Genomic DNA, 27,599 nt, shown 5'->3' on the forward strand with positions numbered 1-27,599 from the left:
TCTCCTCCTCCTCTTCCGTCTTCTTCTTGTGCTTTAACAAATTATTGAAAAGGCTCATGCACATTTCAAGAAAGTAGTGTGTTCATGAATAACCACCGTAGAGATAAACCTATAGTCTTACGCATGTGTCGAACAGATATAATAAACGATAACTCCCAAATGACACGATACGATACCACTGTGATCAAAATTTTCGACGATATCGCAATAAAATTGAAAGTTACACGGGAAATTATCTTCCTAACTGCGGTTTAGAATACTAACTGAATATAAATCTATCTACACACTTGTGTGTATAAAATAAACAACACGATCGGTATTGAAGTCTTTCGAAAAATAAATAAAGGCTATCGAAATTGCCTTCATAGATTGATCTTCAAAATTGTATATATCTTATCAAGGTTAAAAATAAGTACTGTATGTAATCGACGTAGACACATGCATTTTACATTTCTTTTGATTCACTGAAACATTATCACTAATGTTTTTTGTACAATCAAATTAATGCAATTTAAAAAGCCTTGACCATCACATATTGACATACGTGCACTCTAAACAATGCAAAAATGGTTTCTATAGTATAAGTAAATATGATAGAATATTGAAATTGTCCTTGCTTTGATGTGTTGAAAGTCTTCAATAGCGCGCACTTTTCACATTCATTTTGATTTCACGATCATTCGTCGCCGTCAACCCATCGAATTAATGTTGTTCCAAGTTTGTTTGTTTGTTTTTCTCTAAAAGAGAGAAATAACCGTAGTCTCCTCCACAGCAATTGACTTTCCTCCTTCCCTTAAACCCTTACCTTCTGCCAGTCAGGACCGATATTGATTTTCCACCATCGCAACAACAACAACAAAAAACATATATATTTGTATAGAATTTTAAAAATTATAATTATAATCGAACTATCTACACGTGTCTCCACGCGTAAACCACCGCAAAAAAAAATTTGTTGTTGTTGCGTGTAAATGAAATGAAACTGCATGCAACAAAGGATTTGCGCCTATTCAATGAGCTCTGTGTATATATGATACAGATATGTGAAGCGTACGTTTACGTCCTCATAATACATTTTAAAAAACGCCGCCATTTTGCCGCACCTCTGAACGAGCCTTGATGGGAATGATTTTTCCCTATTGCGACAAGACATGGTGGCATAATTATGCTGAGTAGGCGCCCCTTTGGCTGGGCCAATAGAGTCAATCTTTAGTTTGCTTTTGTGGTGAAGCGGAAAGTTGATTTTGATTCTGTTTGGATGCTCGTTAGACAAACGGAATATCATCAGTCATCAGAATTTAGATATATACAATTATCTACATCTAGTGGCATTTCTAATGAAATAATTTCGGAACCGCCCTTTCACTTAGTTGTATGAAATATATTTGAAAGACAATATCTGTAATATTGCGTTTGAAACACTGTAAAAACTTCTTTTATTAACAAATACATCCATACCCATTATTAACCAACTTTTACAAGAATAGAAAAGTAAGATTAAAGAAACTAGGAAAAAGAGATAAAATAAAAATTAAGGAGTAAAAAGTGACAGAAAGAGGTTTTTTTTTAAAAATAAAAAAAAACGTTGTATTTTATTACCTATAGATGGCTAGTTGTGAAATGCGCACGCGTGTGCGTTCAAAGTAATTTTTTTAAAAGATTCAAGTAGTTCCCTCCCACATAAAATATGGTACGGAAATAAATAAATCAAATCAAATCAAATCAAATTTAATATTCAGACGATAAGATTTTGACCTTTGAACCGAGCGGTGTGCTCGTGACACAACTTTATCCTCTATTAGCTATGATTGTTTCAAGTCAAATATTTCAAGTCAAATAAAGTACAAAATGGTACAACACTCTTATTATACCTCAATATACACGAAATGACAATTTTATTCTTTAGGGCACATGTAAGACAGTAATGTACGCATTCCAGTAGATATAATCCCCTGGCCTGGATGAATGGCATCCACATTCGAAAATCCTACCACCATCGACCACTGGTCTATGAATCCAATTTTCTTATCGTAGCTCTTGAATATTTCCCGAAGCTTCATGTCCAGTTCTCGCGCGTACCAATCGCTTACCATTACAGACGATCCCGCGCTCCCGTGCGAACGGGTATTCGCGCTTTTGATGACGACAAGCGTCTCGGGACTTCGGCGATGCAATCTTTCCACCGCGGCCTTTATCCTCCTCACTCGATGCTCATAGAAACTCATGTTTAAGGTGGTTAGATGCGCCCATAGTGTAAACACGTAGACTGTATCCGGTGTCGCTTGTAGCTCATCAAGAGCTTCCTCAATGTACTTCACTTCGGATGCATCCGTCCAGTTATTCCGGATCGGGTATCCGTGATGGCGATAGTGAACCGTAAAGTTGTTTACTTTGTCTTCGGCGATAGAAGGGCCAACCTTCCAATTAGATTGTTTAGTAGGCGGATTCGGTTTAAGGGAACTCTTAAGACTCATCACGAGGTATTCGTAATACTGTCTCGTGGTGGAGTCACCGTGGAAATACAGGGTTTTATTGGTGAGGCATTCTAAGGAACTGCTAGGGATTACAAAGCTACGAAGACGGCAGTAATTGGAATACCAGTGTCCTTTGAAGAAGTAGCCCGCTGCCATAGGGTTAGAAAGACTGTGGGAACCTACGGTGCAAGGGGGTAACCTCTCGTTAGAGCAATGAGCTGGACTCGATATATCTGAAAGACAAAACAAAAATTATCACTAATTTAAACATGATGGATTTCAAACGAATGAAGGAAAAGAACGTACAGAACTTTCTAATACCTATGTGATATATAAGGCCATTAAAAAAATATACATGTTTAGCGTCCCCGCCCACTTCCTTTTGGGGGCCGCCTTCCATTTTTTTTTTTTTTTTTTTTTGAAATTTTTGGATTTTTTTTTTTTGGATATTTTTTTTTGGTTGATTTTTCTGAAAATGTTTATTTGAAAGAAAAAAAACATGAAAACACTGCTAAAATGGATCTATTTCTGATTTAAAAACAAAAAAATTGTCGGCGGCCATCTTGAATGGCCGACTGTCAGGGAAATGTACCGAGCGGCCATTTTGAGCGGCCATTTTGAAAGGAAAAAAAAAAGGGCCTCCTCCTTCCTATTTTACCAAAAAAAAAACGGACGCTAAACATGTTTTTTTTCTTCTTTGGTCTAAATATCATTGAAATGAATTCGTAGTCGAATGGTTTAATAAGCACTTGACTTGAAATGCAAAACTCGTTGGTTCGTTGATTAATCTACACTTGCCACTCCATACCCAGGAGATAAATGGGGACCTGATGGTAGGATGACGTAAGCCTTTGTGTTATTGCGAAATGTACTCGCGGTGACCATCATATGAATTTGCTACATGTGTTCTCCTGTTACCGCCCTGTTAACGTGTTTTCCAGATAACGAACGAAGCGAAAAGGGCAGTTTTTTCTTCTTTTTTTTCTTTTCGCGTGGGTTTCTTCGCAGTGAGTATGGGCTGTATAAATTCTGAACCAACTATTCATTGATTCAAATGTTTCTGTTTTCCTATGTTTATCTGTATTAATATTCAGATTCATTCAGATTAAGTTGATGAATGCTAATTTATGTATGTTAGTTACGAATGAACGTCCTTCTGGTTACATTACGCGTTAATTCTTACCCTTTTCTGTGAATTGAACATGCATCCCAGTCCTTTAATGGTCGAGTGTACAGCAATATAATAATAATAATAATAATAATAAACTTTTTATATAGCGCTTATTACGAGCAATAAGCGCTTCCAAGTTTGGAAATTATTACCCCGGCTTTAGCTGTGCTGCCATATACGGCGCTCTAGCATTTCAAAGAATTAATTCCTGCCAGGTACCCATTAACATCACCTGGGTTGAGAGTGGCAAATGTAGATCAATGTCTTGGGGTCAAATTTGCCGAAGTTACAGTGACGACATTACATGTGGACCTTATCGGTTCACCTATATAGCTGAGACGATGAGCCGTGCTTAATTAATGCAAAGTCATTGTGAATATGCGTACTTCACATAAGATGATGTCATCAAGTCGATAGCAAGTTTTTAGGTCGTCAACTTCTGATTGTCAAAGCTTTAGATTTTGAGTTTTCAGAGAGCTGATACTCTTCTGACAGACACTAAAATATGGCATATAATTGAAATTAGTGTAATCTATGGCTTATAAGCTCTCCGTTGATATATAATTCATCCATTTTTTTATTTTTTTTCCAATTCGGATATGGTCTTTACGGATAAATATGATCACATAGGCGATGAAAGGTTGGTGAAGGATTAACTCTGTTTCATGAACTAGTTGTGTTAAATACATCTTTAATAATCAAACTTAGGGTGTATACTGCAGTATAAATATTTTCTTTAGAGAGAATGACATTTTATGAACTTTTCTCCTATAGGGCAAACGGGAAAAGCCCTTGAAAAGTACGACATGGAGTTGCCAATTAGCGTTTTATCTATGATGACTTTAATTATTTAGTTTCTAGAATCGTATCTGATTCTCCTCAAACCTTTATAATTGATCTGCTTCTTTGTTTTCTTTCTTTGTTTACAGTAAACGAAATTTCAAGGTGAACTTCCCTTCAAACAATGATCTGACTTATTGTTTACACTCACTTTTTTCTGGCTCAGTCACTGTTACAAAGTTGACTCCTCGCACTGGTATCGGTTGCTTTTGCCTGTGAAAATATAGAAATATATAACGTGGAAATACACTTAAATTGGCACCAATAAGTACAAATTACCTGAGTGCTGAATCAAACATGTTAAAGGGGCACGTTCCCGCCAGCGTCTTATTTTTTCGTACCACGGCGAGGCCGGATTCCTGTTTTATCATGAATATTCATTAGGCAGGGTCGGGGAAAGTCTCGATTCTCTTAAATATTCATATCGAGGTGGGAATGCACGACGCGCGCTATACTCGCACAAAGTGAGAAGATTTAGTTCACGGAGAATGCATATGGGTGAGTAATTGATTGAAATATCAGTAGATTAAGAGAATTTAGTCATTAATTTGAAAAAGCTGTAATTCGTGATCTACTGTAATTTCTTTACATTTTGAGACTGTTCTCAACAGATTTGTGGGGAAAAGGCTAGGAAAATATTTCTCTTGAAATTGCACTTTGATTTTCATCGTCGTGAAGTAGTTTGACTGCGGTTTGCCTTCATGTCACCCTTTAGAGGCCCGGGGTTCCGGCAGGCCCACGTTGGGGAATTTCGGTGCTCATCTGCATCAAGATAAAACTTTCTGATCAGGTTTTATTCCAAATTTGATCGTCATCGTGAATCTAATTCAGTTTTCACCAATCATCCATTGAATTTAAATCTAGATTTAACGTTACACCTTAAAATAATCTATGAAGTATGATTTCTTTAATAATCCAAGAGGGTTAATTCTTGTTTATATCTTTAGTAGGGTCTAGATGTCGACTCTGTTGGCTATACTAGTATTACTAAGACTAAGTGCTATCCGTTCGCTCAGTTGCATCATTGGTGCGTGTCAACTTTTAGACCAAAATTGTTTGTGACCATGGATAATCAAACGGCTCCAAACCATATTTCATTTAGACGTAAACCTGGAACTTATTAATAAAAATATTCAAAAACAAACAAACTAGACCTAGGATTCATTTATTTAATGTTCAGATGTTGTGTGTGTCCAGTGTGCTTGTCAAGTTGTCATAACTTTTCTAGATCTAGACCTATATTAAAGATTTTTTCTTCTCCAAAGTGTGCAGTTCATTTGATAAATCTATTTATGTTGGACGTTGTATAAGAGAAGACCCCTAGGGTAGTCGACAATTATGTTTACTTATACGCAGAGGCGGCGGAGCCTTTGGGCGGAGCAACTTCCAAAGTGGGGGGGGGGGGGGAACCAACAAAAAGGGCACTTTCTTGAAAAAAGGGCACCTTCAGAGGGAAAATATACCATTTTTTTGACATTGGTATATACCCCTATTTTGTGATTACATTATCAGGGATGATTTCAATATTTGTTTCTCTTAATACAGCATTTAAGATATTGCTTAAGTATCATACTTTGCAGTTTTTGGCTTGCAGTGCGAAAAATTACATCTTATAAAGAGGAAAACCCAATCCTGATGGGGTTATATAAGCATAATCTCATAACGGAAGACTGAATAGATCTGTGATAAGTTACATAATTATAACATCTATAACTATGGGCAAGCGTAGCGAGCGAGCTTTGTGGGAAATTGCTTTTAGTCGCTTGAAATTAGGGACACGTTTAATGATGAGAGGAAAAGGGGACACTTATCGAAAGGGTTAAGACACTTATCAGAAAAGAAAAGAAGCATGTGTCAAAGTACAAAGGCTAATTATCAGAGGTGAAAATGGGGCACTTCTTACACCTAAACAAAGAGGCATGCACCAGGGATGATAAGAACATGGGCATTTGTCGACGGAAAAGAGGCACCCATCAGATTTTGATAGGGGGCATTTATAAGCAGTGAAAAGGGGCATTTATGAAAAAGGGATAGGTTCTTTATAAGAAAGGAAATAGGGTACATATCATTGTTAAAAGGGTAATGAGAAGGGGAAGTGGCTCTTATTAAAAAGAAAAAGTGGCACATGTTTAAATAAACGGGGCACTTATCAAAGACGAAAAGTAATACCGGTAATTATGATAAGGGGTAAGGGTGCTTATAAGGAAAAAAGGCATTATATAGGAAGGAAAAGGAGGACTTGTCAAAATAAAAGGGGCATTTATAAGAGATGAAAAGAGTACTGACTAGGAGGGGAAGGGGTGCTTGTCAAAGTAAAACAAGTATCTCTCAGAAGTGAATAGGGTCATTTACAAGAGATGAAAAGGGGCACTTAAGAGAATGAAAAGGAACTATTTTCATAGATGAAAAGGGGCATTTATGAGAAGGGAAAGGGCCTATTTTTAAATGGGGGCACTTATAAGAAAAAGGGGCACTTATTAAAAATGAAAGGGAGCACATGTGAAGATATAAGGTGCGCTTATCCAAGTTAAAAGGGGTAGTTATTAAAAGGGGAAGGGGCACTTTAAAAACTTAATAGGGGCACTTGTCAGAGTAAAAGGGGCACTTTCCTATGTAAAAAGGGGCACTTTTCCTATGCAAAAAGGGGCACTTTTAGGGTACTTGACCAAATGGGAGGGCACTCTGCCCCCCCCCCCCCTCTCGGAGCGCCGCCTCTGCTTATATGGTATGTAGTCCACCTCTTCTTGTTATAATAAACTAATTCTACTTAGTACTGCTTCGTGTTCATAGGCCATAGAAACCACTGTTTGATGCACAAGTTAAATCTTCCATTTAGTTTTACTTTGTACTGTGGTTCATTAAATAGGAATGTTGATTTCCACACCATATTAAAATTAAGGCCAACCATGACATAAAAATATCTATTAATTTGAATTATGCTAGATCTATTTTATTTTGTTAAGGAGAAAGGGATGCCTTGATTGTCGTATTGATTTTCTTCTTCTTTTTGTTCCAAAAGATTGAAACTGAAGAGCTGGAAGGAGGACATTACAACATCTCTTATATTTGCAAGATGAAGCAGAAAGTCCCATGCAGGTACAGTTATCAGGTTATTTAGCACACACATATTAAACGACCACCTATTAATTCACTCAAAAGGAAATGGAACTAAGTTGACATTGCAAGCATATATAGTGGAGGGTATATTTTATTCTAGTTCTGCACCTAGTATACAAATATTGATGTCTTTTCTTTCTATGTTTACAAAGGAAAATTTGTCCTTATTTACAGGAGGTCCTGTGTTTAGAAGAGCCATATCAAATGCACATTGTAAGCACTACATGTAGGGTATACACAGGACCCCTCATTTTTTTTTGTAAGGGGTACTTTCACTTCTTGAGCAATGAAGATGAAGAAGAACACAAAATAAGATTGATAAAAGTCTGTTTATAGGATGTATTATGGTTGATATGTATCCATCAGTATCAGTTTTTAATTGAAGTACATGTACCTACTTTGTTTTCTCTCATGTAGGATGATGCCTCTCTACAGTGGATGATGAAGGCATTCTGGTTTGCAAACTCAGGAGAGGAACAAAGAACAGATGTTGACGGGATCATATCTAGAGATGCGGGCCTACTACACTTCATACGAGCAAGTGTGCTAATATACATGAAGGTACCCCCAATAAATTTTTGTGGAACAAATGTCATGGAGAAAATTATAGATCTGAAACAGATATTTTTCATTGTCAGTTGACTTGTAAAAGAATAATTGACTTAATATCACAATTGTAATTTAGATTAAAAATTAAATGTCAATATAGATGAAATATAAGTCTACATTACGTATGTTTCAGTAGCATTATTTCCAGTACATTCTCTGGTCAAAGTTGTTTGGTCATTTTATGTCCCATACTTAACCGAGTATTATTCAATTACCGGTATGAGCACGAGTTGTATTACATTGTATTACTTATTTCATACCTTGTCTGATCCGAGCTCCAGCAGGCCTATCGTCTTAATGGGATCATCAGTAATAATTTAAGATGCGGTCAGTATTTAAACTAGTCTTGTACAAAAAATAGTTTAGGTTTGCCCACTAGAACCCCAAGTGAATTTCAGTCCTTCCTTTTTCTGAGCAGGTATCAGGGTGTATGTTATTAGTCATTGTTGATTTTTTTATATCTTATTTCATTTTTCCATTCAGACTTGGGTTATATTTTTTTCTGAAAACTAGGCTACAACTTTAGTGATGGATGCAGAAGATATCTACACGAGACTACGTCTTAAAGATGCCACCCTCATATAATGAAAGAGGACAATAGAGATGGGTTTAAACTGGAATATTTACATGATATTTATTTGTATTATATGTTTGTAGAATACTACATTCAATAAAGCTAATGAAGTTTATCATCTTGTCGACTTTCAAATAATTAAAGATAACTAATCCTCAACGAATAAACATTAAAATTCTAACAATGTCAACTACCATCTTATAGGATGAAACTGAGGACTGGGCAGAAAGATTCTCCTTCAAATTTGATTGATAAAGGTCTATCAGTCTATATCAAAGATTGAATTAATCAATGATATTTTGATTATAATTATACATGTTAAAATTCATTTACCTCTATGGACTTCTGTATGGGAAGTTTTGTAGATTATGAAATTATTGCTACTTCAAGTATTGTATGTAAGAAGGTTTGAAAGACAACACTCTAAATGCATTAAATATGGAAACTGCTAATCCTCATTGCCTTTCGTATCCAAACTGGTAGCTTTCATAGAATCATGTTTCGATGCTTCCCAACTAAAGAAAACAGGGGGGGGGGGGGGGCTTGCTATCCTCTTATCTTATCCTCTGTACAAATATGACTATATGTTTATATGAGAAGGATTTAGAAAGTGAAATTTTGAATTATAGCATTACTGTTGGTAGAAGTAATGGCAGTGTCGGGAGGGGGGGGGGGGGTTCCTGGTGAAATTTACGGTATGCCAATGTCAAATTAATAAAAAAGAGAAAACTATTCTTAATAATAAAAATTATACAGTACATGGGCTGGCAAACCAATTACAAATTTCCAGTGTTAAATTCAAATTTTTTCTTTAACAAAATTATGTCAATATATTGTAATTAAACAATGTTTCACTTTCCTTTTTTTCAAGTTAGATATTTGAATAAAATGATTAACATACTTTCCGGTTTCTCTGGCCTCTACATTAAAAATGTTCTACTTCTAGCAAAGCTCCTGGAAAGGCTGTAAAAAGGGAGAGTGAAGAGAATGAAATTGAAATGTGGACAGTAATGGAGTGAATATGGAATGGTTGATGGTAGTTGATAACGAGTGAATGCAAATGAGTGGCAACAAGTACGACTGAAAGTGAGACAGAAAGGAATTGCAACAGGTTGCTCAGTCAAGAGAACAAACCTTGCAGAAGATAGTTTTCGAAAGACAGAGAAAGACAGAAAAGGGGAATTATAAAAAAAGGAAAAGGGGGCATATGTCAAAGGGGCATTTATGAGAAAGGGTTGGGGTTGGGGCTCCTATTAAACAGGGAAAGGGGCACATTTCAAAAGGTAAAAGGGCACTTGTTAGAAAGTTTAAGGGGACGTGTGTCAAAGTAAAAAAAAATGAAAGGGCTTTTATCAGATATCACAAGGGGCACTTATGAAAATGGAACAGTGGCACTTATTATGAAGTTAAAGGGGCATTTGTTGAAGAAAAAGGGGCACCTGTCAGATTTGAATAGTGGGTAATTATCGCCAGGGCCGTAGCCAGAGTTTGGGGGGGGGGGCACATAAATGTAATTGATCGACGTCCTGGGGAGGGGTCAAAAAGAGTTCAACCGATCTTGGATTTTTTTTTCTTCTTTTTTTCTTCAATGTATGTGAAAGAATATGTAGGTTTCTCTCGAGTTAGTCTCATCATGCGTGGGATCTGTGGGTGCTGGGGTTCCTGCAGCAACCCTGTACATGGATTTTCTTCAGTGGGTGCATATAACTCGTGGACTTCACATTGTAAACCTTCAAATGATGAATTATCATCGAGTCCCCCACCCCCCCCCCCCTTCCCTCATTATTTTAGAAAGAAACCAAAGAGAACTTTTAAGAGAAAAAGAGAAAGGAAAGGAAAAAATGGTAGCTAGGCCTAAACAAAAACAAGAGGCAAGATAAAAGAAAACAAGATTGAAGATATGGTATCAATATTATCTTGCTCCTTTCCCTTTTTCTTTTCTCTTCTTTTCATTTAAATTTTCTTGCAATTTATTTCTTTCTTCCTTGGTATCTATTCCGTATTCTTTATTTCTTCCATTCATTTATTATTTATATATATTTTACTTTTTAACTTTGTTATTCTTCTTTCTAATCCCATTTTTCTTTCTTCCTTTTCTTCCTTATGCAGTTAAGTGAGCATAGATCATAGAAATAATTTAAGTGCAATACACAAGTATTTTATTTTTGATAAATGTCTGTACGTAGGCCTATTCTTGTTATCTATTTTATACAGTTTATAATACTGTATCACATATTCAATACCATAATGCAACCTCTGCTTGTAATATTTAAAAAGCAAACCTAGAAATGATTATTTACCAATTCATGAAAAGAACTAGACTCCCATTAATCTCAGAAAAGTAGGCCTAGGCTACTCACAAATTACCTATCAAGACTCTTACTTGAAATATATGCTATATATCTTGTCTACCGGTACTGACATTTTGGCATTTACTAGTAATTAAACACAGCATTTATGACTGTATTATCTAAATGACCATGACATTGCTTTACTATGTCATATTATAGGCCTGCCATTAATCCAACGAACTTGTTATACACGATATTCGATGCTGCGCATGCCTCGATCATACATGAATATTCAAGAGAATCGAGACTTTCCCCGGCCCTGCCTAATGAATATTCATGATAAAACAGGAATCCGGGCTCGCCGTGGTACGAAAAAATAAGACGCTTCCCGCCAGCGACTTTGCGTTTTACACCCTGGCCTGGACATTTTCCCGGTAAATAGCAATGAAACTGCTTGAATGAGTCTAGTCTACGCTCCTCGATCTACATGTGCATGTATTTTCAAATAAAAATTTCTTATAGTCATTTCTTGCATCTAAATCTTAACACACTGTCAAATTATCTGTTCAAATTTCTACTATTGTTTGCTTTCACTTTTACTACATATTTCTTCTTTATATAACTATTTATGCATACACATACTCCTGTATCTTTTGTATTACTTCTCTGACATTGAAGGATTAGATTACCTTCACGAAAAAAAAAAGTATATGAATGTAAAGCAGTAAATAAAGTGCAAATGAATTCATGTAAAACTGGTGTATAATTTCCTTTATATGTTATGTGTCTGTACATTACACTAGACAAAGTGATGAATGGAAAAAGAGAGAAAGAGAGGTCTTATAAACAAATATCATGAATTTAAAATGAGAAAGAGAGAAAGGGAGAGAGAGACAGAGGTCTTAGAAACAAATATGAATTCAAGAAGTGAGAAAGAGAGGGGGTCTTAGAAACAAATATCATGAATTGAGAGCTAGAGAGAGAGAGGTCTTAGAAATAAATATCAAGAAATGAGAAAGAGAGGGGAGGGGGTCTTAGAAACAAATATGAAGAGAGAGAGAGAGAGGCCTTAGAAACAAATATGAAGAGGGGGTTAATGAGAGAGAAAGAAAGAGGGGTCTGAGAAATACATACGAGAGAGAGAGTGGGTCGAGAGAGAGAGGTCTTAGAAAACAAATATGAATAGAGATGGGGGGGGGGGCGGGGGAGAAATGGGTCTTAGAAAACAAATATGAAGAGAGATGAGGGGGGGGGGAGGTCTTAGAAAACAAATATGAAGGGAGAGGGGTCAAGAGAATTAGAGAAATTAGGTCTTAGAAACAAATGACATGAATTTAAAAAATGAAAGACGTGATCCCACAATAATAGAAAATGGTACGAGTGCAATATTTAAATCACAGTTTATGTATTACATTACCATTACACATATTATGTCGAGTGTAGTCTGTGTATGTGTCGTATGTGTACACGTGTGTTAGGGGGGGGGGGGGGGGTCCGAATCAGCAAATGGTTTGAAAGTAGGCTACACGTCAAAAATTGAAACCCTGAAGAAGGCGGAATTAAACCACAAAAACCATAATATTATTTGGTTTCTCTCTTTCCTTACTTTGATTAATTCCTTCTCTAATTTCTCTCTTTCTTTCAAGTTAGTTTTTGTTTTCTCTCTCTGCTTATGACATTCTTTGTTTCCTCTCTGTTCTTTAATTATTTATTGTTTTTCTCTATTTCCTTCTGTTGTTATTCGTTGTTTTTCTCTCACTCGTACGTCTCGATACAAAAGTACCTGTACCGCGTACCGCGACACTGGACATATAGGACGTACGTTGAGCATTGCAGAAGAGCTACGTGCGCGCGCAATATCTTGTCATGGATAGACTTTTCCCAGTCGGTTCCTTGAAATTTATTGGGAAAAGGTCCAGGCCAGGGTGTAAAACGCAAAGTCGCTTCCCGCCAGTGTAGTTATCGCTGCTCTAGTCATCGCCATCTTGGTTCAAAAGATCGAAGTACGCGCGTCCTGGCCTGCCTTCGCCAAGCCAGCTGATCGCTGCCGATTGTGACGTCACGAAAGTGGGCGGAAACAGCAGCCGAATCTTAGAGCCGAACTGCGATTGGTATTACTTCGGCACATGTATACGATAATTGGCATTGTGCTGGCATTCGGAACATGCCTTCTGCTTAAGAGCCGTATTCTGTTGGTGTCAATAGGCAGCTAGCACCGTCCGCCAGCAGGTACGTATTTTGAACGCCCTCTGGAATACGGGGAACATGCCCCTTTAACATATTCTTGCCTCGAGAGTACAGTGGCTGGTATCATATTAAATGACAACACCACAATTCTTTAAAACTACCCAGGACAAAAAAGTGAGTTATTGAGTAATTCAATGTAATGGATTGCGCGATGACATTTAAAGCCCCACTGTCCTACTTGTAGCTACTTGCTCCCTCTATATAGAGAACTTCCCAATCGGTGCCTGTTGGTCCCCCATGATCCTCTTTTTCTTATGTTAGTTGAGAGCTGAGTAAATGAGATAGCCACCTGTCAGTGACCTCGCTGTGTGGTCTAATCCCTTCTGGCCCAGTAGTATTGACGGTCTTTAAAAACTCTATATCCCTCCACTGCCGTCAATGAATATGAATTCTCTTAGCTTTTGTCCTAGCCCAGTGATCGCTCTAAATGACCGCCTTTTTTGATATGTGATAGTTTGATTATTGTGGGTATTACCCATGACAAGCAAATGAATTTAAACAAGGGCATCCGGAGGTAAAAAATCTCCAAAACTGTTCAGGGAGGTGGATGGTCTATACAAATACACCCCCACCCAAACTTTTACCTTGAAAAGAGGGGTATATTTGTAACAGCCGTTCTCTCTCCCACCCCCCCCCCCCCCCCCCCCCCCCCCCCCAAAAAAAAAAAAAAAAGCAGGGAACTTCCCCTATCCTCCTGGATACGCCCGCGCTTACCTTCCAAATAAACTCTCTTCATCCTTTGTCAGCATGGCAGATCGGTAAAGAGCCGCTGAGTATTTACTGTTGACACAAGTCCAAGCAAAGTCTGAACAAGTCAAATTGGTCTTGGTTGGCGCTGTGCAGAACCACGGCTCTGCTATCGCGTGTCTCGTTAAATCACATACGGTTGCCTGTTTGAGGGGAGAGGAAAGAAGAGAGAAGGAGAGAATGGGAGAGAGTATGTGTGTGTGCGTGTGTGCGTGTGTGCGTGTGTGTGTGTGTGTGTGAGAGAGAGAGAGAGAGAGAGAAGAGAGAGAGAGAGAGAGAGAGAGAGAGAGAGATGTTATGCATACTGTTTTACCCGGAGATGGATTCCGTTTTGATCTAGTTAATGAAGAACAAGTTTTAAATGTTATTAAGAATTTAAAAGATAAGAAGGCCTGTAGTCCAGATAATGTACTAGCTGAATTTTGGGAAATTATAATGACTTATGTTCTCAAGCCTTTAACATATATCATAAATTTGTCTTTTGAGCAAGGTGTTGTCCTTCTACAATGGAAAATGTCTCGTGTTCCTCCAGTTTTTAAATCGGGAAAAAAGTCTGATATGAACAATTATAGACCAATATCAATTTTTCCGGCGATAGCTAAAATTGTTGGAAAATTTGTATTTGATCAACATTACGGTTATATGGATCAGAACGGAATTATAGGTTGCAATCAGTCAGGTTTTCGCCCGAAACACTCTACAATGACATCTCTATTGAACGTCACGGAAGACTGGCTTGATAGTTTAGATAAAGGTAATCTTGTAGGCGTGGTGACCCTTGACTTAAAAAGGCCTTTGATACAGTAGACCAGGCGCGCCGGAAGCAGTTTGGGACTTGGGGGGGGGGGGCAAACATTCCAGGGGCAGTGACGTAATGAGAAAAAATGTTCGGAAGGGGGGGGGGGCAGACGAAAAATCTGCATCACCACCAGTCTTCCACGTTACATGCAGGTCCCGCGGGAACGTTTTTCAAAGTGGAGTATTATCGATCAGGTAGAGCGTAAATTTGCGTGGGGTCCAGGGCATGAGCCTCGGCAGGGGGTCAAGGGGCTGAGCCCCCGGCAGCTTAGGGGTTTTAGGTATTTAATTACGGTTAGATGAGCATCCAGGGGCCCTCTGTAAGGCAATCGACGTGTTCCAAGGGGGGGGGGTAGAGCCCCTAGAAGCTCAGAGGTTTTAATATTTAACTACGGTCAGATGAGCATTCAGGAGCCGTCTTAGCAGCGCCCAAAATACACAGGGGCGAGGGCGATTCGCCCCCGTGAGCTCCATAATCGCCCCCGTCAGGTTGCCCACGGGGGCGATTGCAAAATAAAAAAATCGCCCCCGTGGAATTATAAAAAAAAGATTATCTTTTCTTATATAACTTTAACACAATATTGAGTATCAATTTTCAAACCTTAAACCAATAGAATGGAACTTAGATGGCGCTTTCCCTCCCATCTCTATGAGTATTACCGATACAAACAACGGAAGCTCGCAGTGCACAGCTAATGCGGCCGTCATACTGCGCCGGTAGTACGTACCGGTGTGCACGCTGACGCCCAATATCTGCTGGAGCTGGAGACGATCGCGCAAGGACTGAAACATGGAGAAGTTTTTCGTTGTGAAAAGTGAGAATCCTCTGAAATCTGGTTGTTTTAAAAGACCAGCAAATAATGTAACTCGACCAATAAATCAATATTGAGAAGAAGATCAGCAAAGATGTTGCAGGGGTGTTGCAGGGGTGGATCTAGGCGGTTTAGGGGGTTTAATCCCCCGATCCCCCTTGGGCTGCCATGTGAAAATGTGATGTGCATAGAAAAGTGCTATCGTGTGTCCAGACCTACACAGTAGTAGATTTCAGTAGATGCCAGGAAAACATCACTAACGGGGGATCAAAATAGCACCAAAAAAAATCGCCTCGCCGCTTCGCGGCTCGTGGACGATGCTCCACATCGTATTTGGTTTACCCCCCCCCACCCTTAGCAAAAAGCTAGATCCGCCCCCGTGTTTTGGAAGGATATGGTAAAGACTAAAAGTAAAGAAATAATGTAAATAAGGTTGCTACGAATAATGAGGACGACATTATGTGCAGAACGGGAAGAAATGGAGAGAATGTCATCACGGGTAGGCGCAGATCCAGGATTTCTTAGGGGGGGGGGGGCAAATTTGAAATTATGCGAGCCAAATATTGGTACGTAATGGTGACCGGCATTGACGTAAATGGGGGGGGGGGTGCAGGGAGGGGCGATTTTTCCACTCCCTCCTCCGCAAAGCGCCGAAGCTTTGACGTTTTATTAAATCATTAGAGAAAGAAGGCGATTCGTTGCCCGTTCTCGACTCATAAACTTCGTCTGAATTCAGTTTCTCCCTTCGAGCGCGATATGCAGAAGCTTTGACGTTCCATTGAATTATTAGAGAAATAAGACGTTTTGTTGTACCGTTCTCGAAAATAATACTCATCTAAATTCATTTACCCCCCCCCCCCCCGTCCGCGCGAAGCGCGGAAGCTTTGACGTTTCATTAAATCATTAGAGAAAGAAGACGATTCGTTGTACCGTTCTCGACTCTTAATCCTTGTCTGAAGCCAGCCCCACTCCCCCTCTTGCACGAAGCGCGGAAGCTTTGACGTTTCATTAAAGTATTAGAGAAAGAAGACGATTCGTTGTACCATTCTCGATTCTTAATTCTTGTCTGAATTCGGTTCCAACCCCCCCCCCCCTCCCGCGCGAAGCGCGAAAGCTTTGGGGTTTCATTAAAATTATTAAAGAAAGAAGACGATTCGCTGTACCGTTCTCGACTCGGCTCAAGGGTTTTAGGCACTAAATTACGGTCAGCTGAGTATCAAGGGGCCCGACTTAGGGCCCTCGGTTGGGTCCAGGGCCAGAGCCCCGGAAGCTCAGGGATTTTAGGCGTTTAATTACGGTTAATACCTTATTTTGTTGTGACACTGGCAGTTAACTATTTTTTCTGACTTGCTCTCTTTCTTTCCATTTCTCTTTATATACTTTTTCAAAAAAAAGTGGAGGGGGGGGGGGGTGGGGGAGGGACCTCAAGGCTCCCGATTCCCGCCGTTCCGCGGGCCCTGACGTGTAGGCCCCTAGGCATCTCAAGAAGCATATTTCTTGCCTGGCTGTAAATTTAGGAATGTGTCATTTTACAACAAACGCATAAAAAAGTATAATTTACTAAAAAATCTCGGACAATTATGTCATTTCAGCATTATGTGTAAACCACCGTTATGGAATTAGAAATAAACCACGTTTAATTTAATTTCCCCCGAGCCCCCTCCCCAATCAGTACGCCAGTGCCCCCCCCCCCTGATTTACACTTTAAATAATAATAATAATAACAACATTTATAATGCGCACATATCCACCCCAAGAGATGCTCAAGGCGCCTAACAAGGTAACTGATCTCCCTAAGTTTTTTCTTTCTCTTTTTTTTCTTTCCCTTTCTCTCCTCTTTTCCTTTCCTTTCCCTTCCTTCTCTCTCTCTTTTAGGTTTTCTATCTCCCCTTCTTTTCACCTTTTTTTCCCCTCTCTTTTGGTCCCTTTTAGCTCTCCTTTTTTCATTTTCCTTCCTTCTCTCTTTTTTTTTAGCGGGGGCGGGGGGAGGCAAAGGCCTTTTGCCCCACCCCCATCCCGATCCGCAACTTGTTGGCGGGAAAATTGCAACTGATATCCCCCTTCTTTTATTTACTTCTTTCTCAATTTTCCTTCCCTTTATTTCCTCTTTAGTGACTGGTCCCTCAGAAACTAGTGCTAAGCCAGTCACAGAGAATTCATGATTTCAACTGATGCCTGTCAGTGCATTGTAAATTTGATTTTTCTTCAAATTTCATTTAAAAAATCTTTTCATATTGAGAAATATGGTGCATCGGCGTATGTGCTATGGTTGGAGCGTTGGATGCGTTGAACAGCGTTGGTGTATTATGAGGATTTATCATATTCATATTCTGAATATTTTCAGCGAATTGAATAATATTAAAAAGGATGCAATTCATAGTTGTACTCGATAATTCTCCCTTAACATATTCTCTCTCTCTCTCTCTCTTCCTGTCTTGCATAAATAAAATATGAAAATAATATTTTGCCTTGATTAAGAACAATTGAAATTTTATCAGTATTAAACAGGGAGAAGGAAAGGGGAGGAAATTAATCAAAACAAACATTGAAGAATCCAATTCAGTGTTCTTTTGTGATTCATAAGAATGAAAGTACATTAAAAGGTGAAATAATAAATTGAAGAGCGATGATAAATCAATTCCTTGACGTTGATTGATTGAATAAAAAATAATGAAACAATATGGTCTGAAGGTCATATATCTTCGAATATTAGAAAGTTTCATCCACCATCGTGTTGTTGAACACTATTTGCAATTTAATTTTAATGCGGTGACTTGTCGGTTACGAGCAGAAGGTCATTTCAGGCTTCTATATTCTATAATACTATCAACAGATATCTAGATAGAGACATCTCGTCACATCAAGCTACGAGAAAGTATATCATCATCTCACAGAATTCTACTCGAACACCGCATCGAAATTCTTTTCACCCTTTTTTTTCCTTCTTCCTTTTTTTTGGTCCCTTTTAGCTCTCCTTTTTTCCTTTTCCTTCCTTCTCTCTCTCTTTTTAGCGGGGGCGGGGGGAGGCAACAGCCTGGGAGGCAAGGTCCTTTCGCACCCCCCCCCCGATCTCCTTCTTCCCCCTTTTCTTTTCTTCTTCCTCTTCTTTCTTTCTCTTTCTCTGCTCTTTCCCTTTCCTTCTTTTCCTTCTCTCTCTCTCTCTCTCCCTCTCCCTCTCTCTCCCTTTTTTGCGGAAGGGGGGGGGGGGCAAGGCCCGCTCACCCCCACTGGATCTGCGCCTGCATCTACATTATATCTACTAACGTTAGACCCTAATAATGGATCTAGAATGTTGATTGACCTGGTCTCAGTGACGGGTAAACTTTTTTTTCTCAATTACTAGGTCTATAACCATGAAAACCGTCTAATTTTACTTTAGATTTTTAAACAGTAACAGTTACGACCTAAATTAGGCCTAAGGCCAAGGGCTGTACTCTACATTTTAATAACAAATTTAACGTTAACGTTAGACTTAACTTAAACTGTTGTTTCTCTGTGATACAAGTGGGATGGGAACACTTTTTTTTTCAACAGCAAAAAAAAAATCTTTCCCCTTTTTTTTCCTTCTTTTTTTCCCTTCTTTTTTTCCCCTTCCCCCCCCCCCCCCCCCCCCCTGGATCCGCCACTAATCACGGGGAAAAAAGTATTCAGCATTGTAACAAGTAAATTCCTAAGAGGGAAAATGCCGACTTAAATAAATGATAATGATAAAATACCAAGGAATTTAGGAGTGTCATGGGTACCAATTCAATGGAAATTTGTATTAAAATAAGAGCCCCCGTCAGCACTAAAAGAGCCCCCGTGAGAAGGCTCACGGGTCTCTTTTTTTGGGGGGGGGGGGAGGAGCCCCCGTGGACAAAAAATTAATTTAAGTCCTGCGTCTTAGGGCCCTTGGTGTGGTCCAGGGGGCAGAGCCCCCGGAAGCTCAGGGGTTTTAGGTATTTAATTAAGGTCAGATGAGCATCCAGGGGCCGCCTTAGGGCCCTTGGTGGGATCCAGGGGGCAAAGCCCCGGAAGCTCAGGGGTTTGAGGTATTTAATAACGGTCAGATGAGCTTCCAGGGGCCCGCCTTAGGGCCCTTGGTGTGGTTCAGGGGCAGAGCCCCCATGAGCTCTGGGGTTTTAAGCCTTTAATTACGGTCAGATGAGCATTTTTATACCTTATTTGTGACATTAGCAGGTCACTTATTTTTTTCTCCGTCTTTCTTTTATTTCTTCTCTTTAACATACTTTTTTTCAAAAAGGAGGGGGGGGGGGGCTCGAGCCCAGCCACTTTGCAGAGAATGACACAAAGGCTTCTATAAATTAGCGTATTTCGCCTGACTGTAATTTCGGAATTTCTTATTTTCCAACAAACGCATAAAAAGGTAAGACTTACAAAAAAAATGGAAAAAAAAATGCCGGAAGATCATGTCACAACATCAAAATTAAGAAATACATACCCCCCCCCCCTTCCCTCCATCAGCGTTCAGAGGCTCATGTCTTCTCATTCCTATAACAAAAAACTTTCCCATTCTCGCATAATATGTCCACGATATGCGTGTATTGCTATTATAGAGACCTCCATTGATAAATACCGTATACACTGTAGGTGACATGCGCAATGTTTATGAAATTTAATTCCTGTGAACTTTCCTTTTCTTTGAATGGAATTGTACAGTGCGTCCCAGAAAAAACGAAACCGAGAAGTATCGATGTTCTATCATAACTCAATCACAACTATAATTAATGAATGATACATATTTGGAAAGCTTAGAGTCTCCTCTTTCAGTTGATGCTATTCAGATGATGTATATTTCACGCATGAGTGATTAAAAGCAATTTGAAGGAAGGAAACTAAAAGGCATTTGGCGGGCGGTATCTGAATTTCGAAGAAAAAATCACATTTCTAGAAAGTTGATTTTCTGCCCTTTCATATGACACCTCAATCAGGAAAAATGAGCGAGGAATGACAAAGTTCTGTTTGTTTAAAGTAGTGCTTGCATTTCCATAATTTTATTGAACGAATTCGTTTTCACTGGCTGCCTGCCGTATCAATAAACGAAATTAACAAAAGACTTAACTCCGTTTCGTTGACAATCAGCCGTAGACGAGAGTCTTCATGCATAGCTGATTGTTAACGAAACAGAGTTAAATCTTTTGTCAAATCGGTTTTTTCCAATGGGGTTCATTCCAATTCACAAAAGATGCAATGTGGAATACCGCAGAGGTCAAATATTGGCCCATTGTTATTCATCCTGTTTATTAATGATATGCCTTTATGTCTGAAAACATGTAAAATATCTTTATATGCTGATGATATGTGTCTATATTACGCTAGTGCAAATCATCAAACTCTTACTGAATCATTAAATGCAGACTTATTACTTATTGATATTTGGTTAAAAAGGAACATACTTGCTTTAAATGTGCCAAAATGTGAATTACTTTTTATTGGAACGAAGAAACGGCTAAAAAATATTGTAGTACCAGATGTTTACATACAAAATGTTCCTCTCAAACGTGTAACCCACCGTAAGTATCTTGGAATAGTTATTGATGAACATTTGGATTGGGGTAAACATATTTAATATTTAAGAAAGAAGGTATTAACAGATATAAATTTGTTGAAAAGACTTAGACCATATGTTACACAGCAAACTGCACTTATATTTTATAAATCAGTAATTAAATGTATATAAGTTTGATTACTGTAGTGCAATTTGGGGGAATGCCGGAAAAGGAAGTTTAGACAGTTTGCAAAAGCTACAGAATAGGACACTCCGGGTGGTAATTCAAGTTGAATGGAGGTTCCCAAGCCGAGATTTAAAACGGAGAGATGAACATGTTCTATGTATTTTGTATAAAATAGTGCATGAAATGATATATGGTGGGTTTAGAAAGTACTTTTTTTTATTAAAGAATATCATTATGGCTTGAGAAATGCTTATAAAACCTTAGAACTGCCAAAACCACATATGAATTTAAAAAAGGAACTTATGTTATAGAGGCATTAAATCTTCGAATCAGCTACCTATGAACGTACAAAATATGTCTTTCTCTGTATTTAAATCAAGGGTAATATGAATATTAATTTTATATTTTGTTCGCTTAAATATCTATTTATATAACTATAACATCTAAAATAAACGCTGTCTGGAAAGGGGGGGGGGGGGGGGGCTTGGTAGTAGTATCTTGGTTTGTAAATTTTCATTTTTCTTTGTATACTTATGTTTTTTGCTTTTGTTTTTGTGTTTTTAATATTCCATATGCTATGATATGTGTTATCTTATAATTGTACATGTAATTTTTATATTGCGCACGGACCAACAGAAGAACAGCCTTTGGCTGAAGTTGGTGCCGTGCAAAAATAAAATAAACTGAACTGAAACTGAACTGAGTGAGAGAGAGAAGGGGTAGGAAAAGAGGGGAGAGAGGGGAGAGAGGGAAAGGACAGAGACTTGCCGTAACCATGAAAACGATCATAATCACAAACCCTGCAATTAGTGTAGAATCAAATGTGTGACGTTACTTGCGCCCCCCCCCCCCACCCCTATATTTTCCTTTATAAGTTATATAATTATTGCAAATATGTTTTTATACAACTCCTCACTCCTGTATGTAATATAAATTCCGTCATAATTGACAAGTTTCAAGTTTATAAAATGTGTTGTACAGAGCAAATTGAATAGGAGCTCTCATGATAAGTCACAGTGTTGCCAATTTGTCTTTAACTAATGACAACTTCAAATCTTCATGACCTTCCTATTTCTAATCGGATTTTGCTCGAACTTTCACTAATATGTTTCACTCATTTTTATGGAACTTAACAAAAGGGTGGACTTCGCTTTTAAAAGGTGGAGTTTTATCACAGAGCGAAGGTAAACTCTAAAAACAATTGTATAAACAGCAGGTGCTGTGGTCTAGTGGTACATTAACTCGCACCCATAGGCGCCGGAAGAAGGGGGGAAGGGAAGGCGCCCCCCCCCCAACCAACAAAATGAGAGGGAAACGCATTCTCGCCCCCCCCCCTCCACAAAAAAGCAGTAAAAGAGTACAGATTGTTTGTATTTTTTAACCAAAAAGAACATAACAAATAATAAAACCTGAATTGAACCACATATCAATTGGTTGACTTCAGAAAAAAGGAAAGTTAACAGGAATTAAATTTCCTATACATTCTGCATGCCCCTAGATTTATCAATGGAGGTTTTTATAATAGCGATACGCGTATATCGTGGAAATATTGTGAGAGGATGGGAAAGCGTGTTTGTTTTTATTGTAGGGGTGAGAAGAAATTAGCCCCTGAACACTGGCGTACTAATAGGAGGTTCTAATTCGATACCAGTGATTTACAAATGTTCCTGAAATGACATGATTTTCCGGTATTTTTTTCATTTTTTTTTGTAAATCATACCTTTTCACCCATCGAGGGCCCTAAGGCGGGCCCCTCGATGCTCATCTGACTGTAACTACATACCTAAAACCCCTGAGCTTCCGGGGGCTCTTCCCCCTGGACCTAACCAAGTGCCCTTAGGCGAGCCCCTGAATGCTCATCTGACCGTAATTAAATAAATAAAACCTCTGAGGTTTCGGGGGCAAAGCCCTTGGACCCCACGCCAATTTACGCTCCACTCGCTTCGCTCGCTACGCTCTACCTGTTCGTTACTACTCCACTTTTAAAAATGTCCCGTGGGGCCTGCATGTAAGAGTGGTGGTGATGCAGATTTTTCTTCTGTCCCCCCCCCCCCCAAAAAAAAAAAAACGTCTCTGCTCATTACGCCACTGCCCCAGGAAGGTGAGCCAGCGTGGCCGGTGAAAAAAATACAAATATGGTAGGGTAGCAGCGAAAATTATGCTAAATCGCCAAATTTTATGCCCAACCCCCAGACATCGAATTTGTAAGGAAATATCTGGCGCCGACTCAGCAAGCCGCTGAATAAGCGGGAGTGGGGGGAGGGGGGGGGGGGGTAGTAAGAAGCAATTTTTTAGGAAATATTTCGCGCCGACTGCGCCAGCCGCTGAATAAACGAGGGGGGGGGGGTAGTAAGAAGCATTTAAGGGAGAAATATGTTGGAAAATGTATGCAAATTGTGCTAAAAATGCTCAAATTATGCCAGAATTTTGCTAAAAATCGCCAAATTATGCCAGGCATAATGCCAGATACTAAAAGGGACAAAATTATGCCTGAAAGCATAATTATGCCAGATCTGGCAACTTGAGGTGAGCACCCTGGAATGTTGCCCCCCATCCCCCCCCCCCCCCTAATCCGAAACTGCTTCCGGCGCGCCTGCTCGCACCTCATTCCTAGGATAAAGGGTTGACATCCCAGCCCGGCATTTGACAAGACATTAATCCGCATTTGCAACTCTCCACCAAGATGTAAATGGGAACCTAGCTTTCGCTGGAGTAATAATTGCTGGGCCCTCAGAAAGACCAGTATTGATGCTGATGAAGCTTCCTTTGGTTAAAATTGAATATTATGCTCCTTCTTCTTCTTTTTTTTTCTTTTTCTCCTTCTTTTTTTTATTCATCTTCTTCTACTTCTCACCATCATCATCATTATCATCATCATAATCACCATCATCATCCTCATCATCATCATCATCATCATCATTTTCATCGTCAACGGTGGTGGTGGTGGAAGTAGTAGTAGTAGTAGTAGTAGTAGTAGTAGTAGTAGTAGTAGTAGTAGGAGTATTAGTAGTGGTGGTGCTGGTAGTAGTAGTAGTAGTAGTAGTAGTAGTAGTAGTAGTAGTAGTAGTAGTAGTAATAGTAGTAGTAGTAGAAATACATTTAGTACAAACAAAAGAAGGGTAAATTATTTCCTACTTACATTGGGTACGGGAGTAATTATGTTGCACACGGTGTCTTCTACAACAGATTTATTTCCAATCGTCCCGGTGAATCGTCCATTGTAGCCACATCTTGTTGGGCAAGTATCCCTTGCTCGTCTCAATACATTCACAGCCTCGGCTGGATGGACGAGACTTGCACGAACGAAGGTTTTCCCGACCCATCGTAATGTGAACGATGCCTAAATGTGGTGTCAGATGAGAGATAAAAGATGGCATATATCGTAATACATTTGTACAGAAGAAATACGATCGCATAAACTTTCGAAAAATTATTCCAAGGCAATTCCAATGACCTTACACGTCACCAATTAAAATGTGCTAATGTTAGTCCCTATTGGCGCTGAACATAATCTGTTCTTGATTTGTCTCGGATATAGAATAATTGAAAGTACACCTGATTTGATTTCGATATGAGGAGATAGCGCGACAAGATTATTATAAGAAGAAGGGGGGGGGCATCATTTCTTTTTACGAACCTTGTACTTGCCATCTCCAAGATAAGAAACTTCTCCATCGGCAGATGCACCGGCTTTAAGGTCATTATTGTAGATCCTGACCCGGATATAATCTCCTCCGTTTACTTTTAATTGATTCTTACTGTCTCTGGCCTCGATGATGACATCCAGACGATCACATATTTGGTATTTCCTTGAGGCATCGATGATGTAATACGTAGAATTCTTATCGCTCGTAACACCAGCGGTTTCCTTAAAGAAATAAATGAAAATAAAAGCATTTATTATGATAAACAATAATTGTAATATCAATAATGATAATGATAAGAATAATAATGATAATAACTATATCAAAAAATGATAATAATCATTATTACCTAGGGTTGGTCAATTCTGCTGGCCCTGCAATCATCATTACCCTAGCAATCGCCAGGTAGCTATTCAAACCTGAGTGCTATTTTTGGAAACGATCAAACAATTTTCCTAAAGAGTACTGCGTATAATGTTTTTGCAATTCCAATTAAATAATGACAGGGCCCATTTACAACACATTTGATGCATGAGACGGATAAAGGCGTAATCTTTAAATTTTGTCCATTTTGGGCCACTTTTCGAAGCCTTTCTTTCGCCCTTAGGGCTACCTATTTCCTATTTCCACTATCACAGAAGCTACAGACTTCTCACAAATTGCTCTGGATAGTCTGAGAGAAGTTCTTTCGTTTGACACGTAGTAACATGGGCGTCATTGCACGCAAAACGCTTTGACACGATTGCATTTCTGGTTCTTAGAATTATTATTACTATTCTTCAATCTTATCCTTATTTTTATAGTTATCTTTTGTAATACGTCATATGCCCAGGTTTTACTACTGTACTTCATCAAAGATGTCTTCCCAAAACTCTTAATTCGCTGCTAAAATATTATCAAGAGAAAAAAGGAAACATTGGAATAAATATTTGTTAAATAAAGTAATATCTAAAGAAGATCAAAATTAAGAATAAGGCGGAATATGAAATAGAAAAAAAAACATAAAGTAGAATATAGATCATATTAAAGATAAAGTTGAGTTCTGGTCATGCAATTGCATTGTGAAAGAAACGGTTGGGAATCGATCAGAAAAAGTTGATCATGTAGCATAAGTATTGGTGTGCACTGCAAGGTTTTGGAATAATCAAAATGAGGAGACATTGTCAATACATGTGTTTATCAAAATGACATGAAAACATTGGTTTACTCACGGGTCTCGAAATATTGAGGTGTGGAGTTGTTTGTTGGACGGTAGAAGCGTAATGTCCTCTAGTACTAGTAGATCCAAAGACCTGTTGGAATATGAAAACAAATATTAATTCTAACATTGAGAACTGGTCAAGCTTTACAAATGTGTCTTATTTATTAATTATAATTCTGATTAAGTTATGATAAAATATCAATAATTATTGGTTTCGTTTTTTCTAGGACGCACTGTTTATAATATATAGTTCGCTGATAACACCATTTTCGGCGGCTTGAATCAATAAGCCAGTTCGTAATTGCATAGTGCGCATGTGCCAAAATCTGGAACGAACTTTTCCAAATGTAACATGAACATATTAAGAGAGTTGAGAGAGCAATCGCGTTACCAGGTGGGGGTTCTTGGGGTGTGCTATGTTAATAATTATTATTATAACTATTATTATTGTTGGTGGTTTTTGTATTCTTTTAATTATCAAGATTATTATAGTCATTATTATGAGGTGGGCTGTATAAGGTACATACCACCTTATAATTTCGTTAGAATTGCCTTTATTTATTTATTATTCTTTATTTTTCTTATTTCGAACCACTTTTTTGTAAGCACGATTACTTAAAAATGGCTCAATCAAATGCATTCAAATTTGGTACACATATGTATAGGCATATGTACAACGCACAATAACGTTTTCAACATTGACCGTCACTGATGACGTCATCTAGGCGCCATTTTGTAAAAGTTTATGAAAATCAACTCATGATCATATCTTCATAACCAAAGGTTATTTCTCATTCATATTTATCATGATCAAGGTCAATATCCGTCCGGTCAATTGCAGGTCAAATAACGCGCGCGTGTGCGTACGTCCGCGCGTCAATGCGCGTGCAAAATTTTGAAATGCTGAAAATCGTCTCAAAATAATTTTGCATACGTTTTAGGTCATTCTAAGCATTTTATAAAAAATCGCGCACACACGCATGCGCGCGCGTTTTTCGCGCGTAAAACTAAACACAACTTAGAATCGCCATTTTTTTTCTTTCATGATATTCCACATATTTTTACAAACAAATTGATACTATTTTTTTATCTCTTTATGACAATTAATAACGGAATGATCGAACGTTTGACATAAATTTCCGTGCGCGTGAGCTCTTGTAATACATAGCATATATTGGAAAAATCATGCCTATGCAAATATCCATTATAGCTCTTTGTGATGCACCGGGGCCCTCAATTTTTTCATATTTAGATAGAGGATGAGTCGGAGATATGATTTCATGTCTCATATGGCCATTAAGTGTATCGTGACATCATCATAATGGCCTTCGAACTCAAAATACGAATTTGCATATTATGACGTCAGCATATTTATGGAAAATCGATTGTATCTCTGTAA

The 27,599-nt window shown here is 38.5% G+C and overlaps 1 protein-coding gene and 1 long non-coding RNA gene across 3 annotated transcripts; one reads left to right on the forward strand and one right to left on the reverse strand.

Moving 5' to 3' along the window:
• LOC115925851 (NXPE family member 3-like) lies at positions 1–26,336 on the reverse strand. The gene is made up of 6 exons (XM_030989861.1): positions 26,211–26,336; positions 24,993–25,223; positions 24,495–24,695; positions 14,038–14,213; positions 4,637–4,698; positions 1–2,707 (listed from the first exon to the last, which is right to left on the reverse strand). Exons 1-6 carry the CDS (start codon positions 26,325–26,327, stop codon positions 1,896–1,898), a joined length of 1,599 nt encoding a protein of 532 aa, XP_030845721.1. The 5' UTR covers positions 26,328–26,336; the 3' UTR covers positions 1–1,895.
• Positions 4,818–8,844, forward strand: LOC115926139. 2 transcript variants are annotated; one of them, XR_004064989.1, is made up of 3 exons: positions 4,818–4,983; positions 7,505–7,581; positions 8,020–8,309. It is a non-coding gene; the product is annotated as an uncharacterized LOC115926139 (long non-coding RNA). The 2 variants fall into 2 exon arrangements; XR_004064988.1 differs by lacking the exon at positions 4,818–4,983 and adding an exon at positions 8,695–8,844 and having other exon boundaries at positions 7,422–7,581; positions 8,020–8,163.
• Positions 26,337–27,599: the final 1,263 nt, after the last annotated feature.

Source organism: Strongylocentrotus purpuratus, unplaced genomic scaffold, assembly GCF_000002235.5.
Source record: "Strongylocentrotus purpuratus isolate Spur 01 unplaced genomic scaffold, Spur_5.0 spur5_scaffold_19, whole genome shotgun sequence".
Taxonomy (NCBI): Eukaryota; Metazoa; Echinodermata; class Echinoidea; order Camarodonta; family Strongylocentrotidae; genus Strongylocentrotus; species Strongylocentrotus purpuratus.

What these genes read in the sequence shown, in the direction of transcription:
- LOC115925851 (XM_030989861.1), bottom strand. Translation starts at nt 26,327, where the DNA reads ATGTTAGAATTAATATTTGTTTTCATATTCCAACAGGTCTTTGGATCT. An exon ending in TAATTACTCCCGTACCCAAT is followed by an intron (nt 14,214 to 24,494) that starts GTAAGTAGGAAA and finishes CCCCTCAAACAG; the next exon opens with GCAACCGTATGTGATTTAAC. An exon ending in GAAGAGAGTTTATTTGGAAG is followed by an intron (nt 4,699 to 14,037) that starts GTAAGCGCGGGC and finishes ATATTTTCACAG; the next exon opens with GCAAAAGCAACCGATACCAG.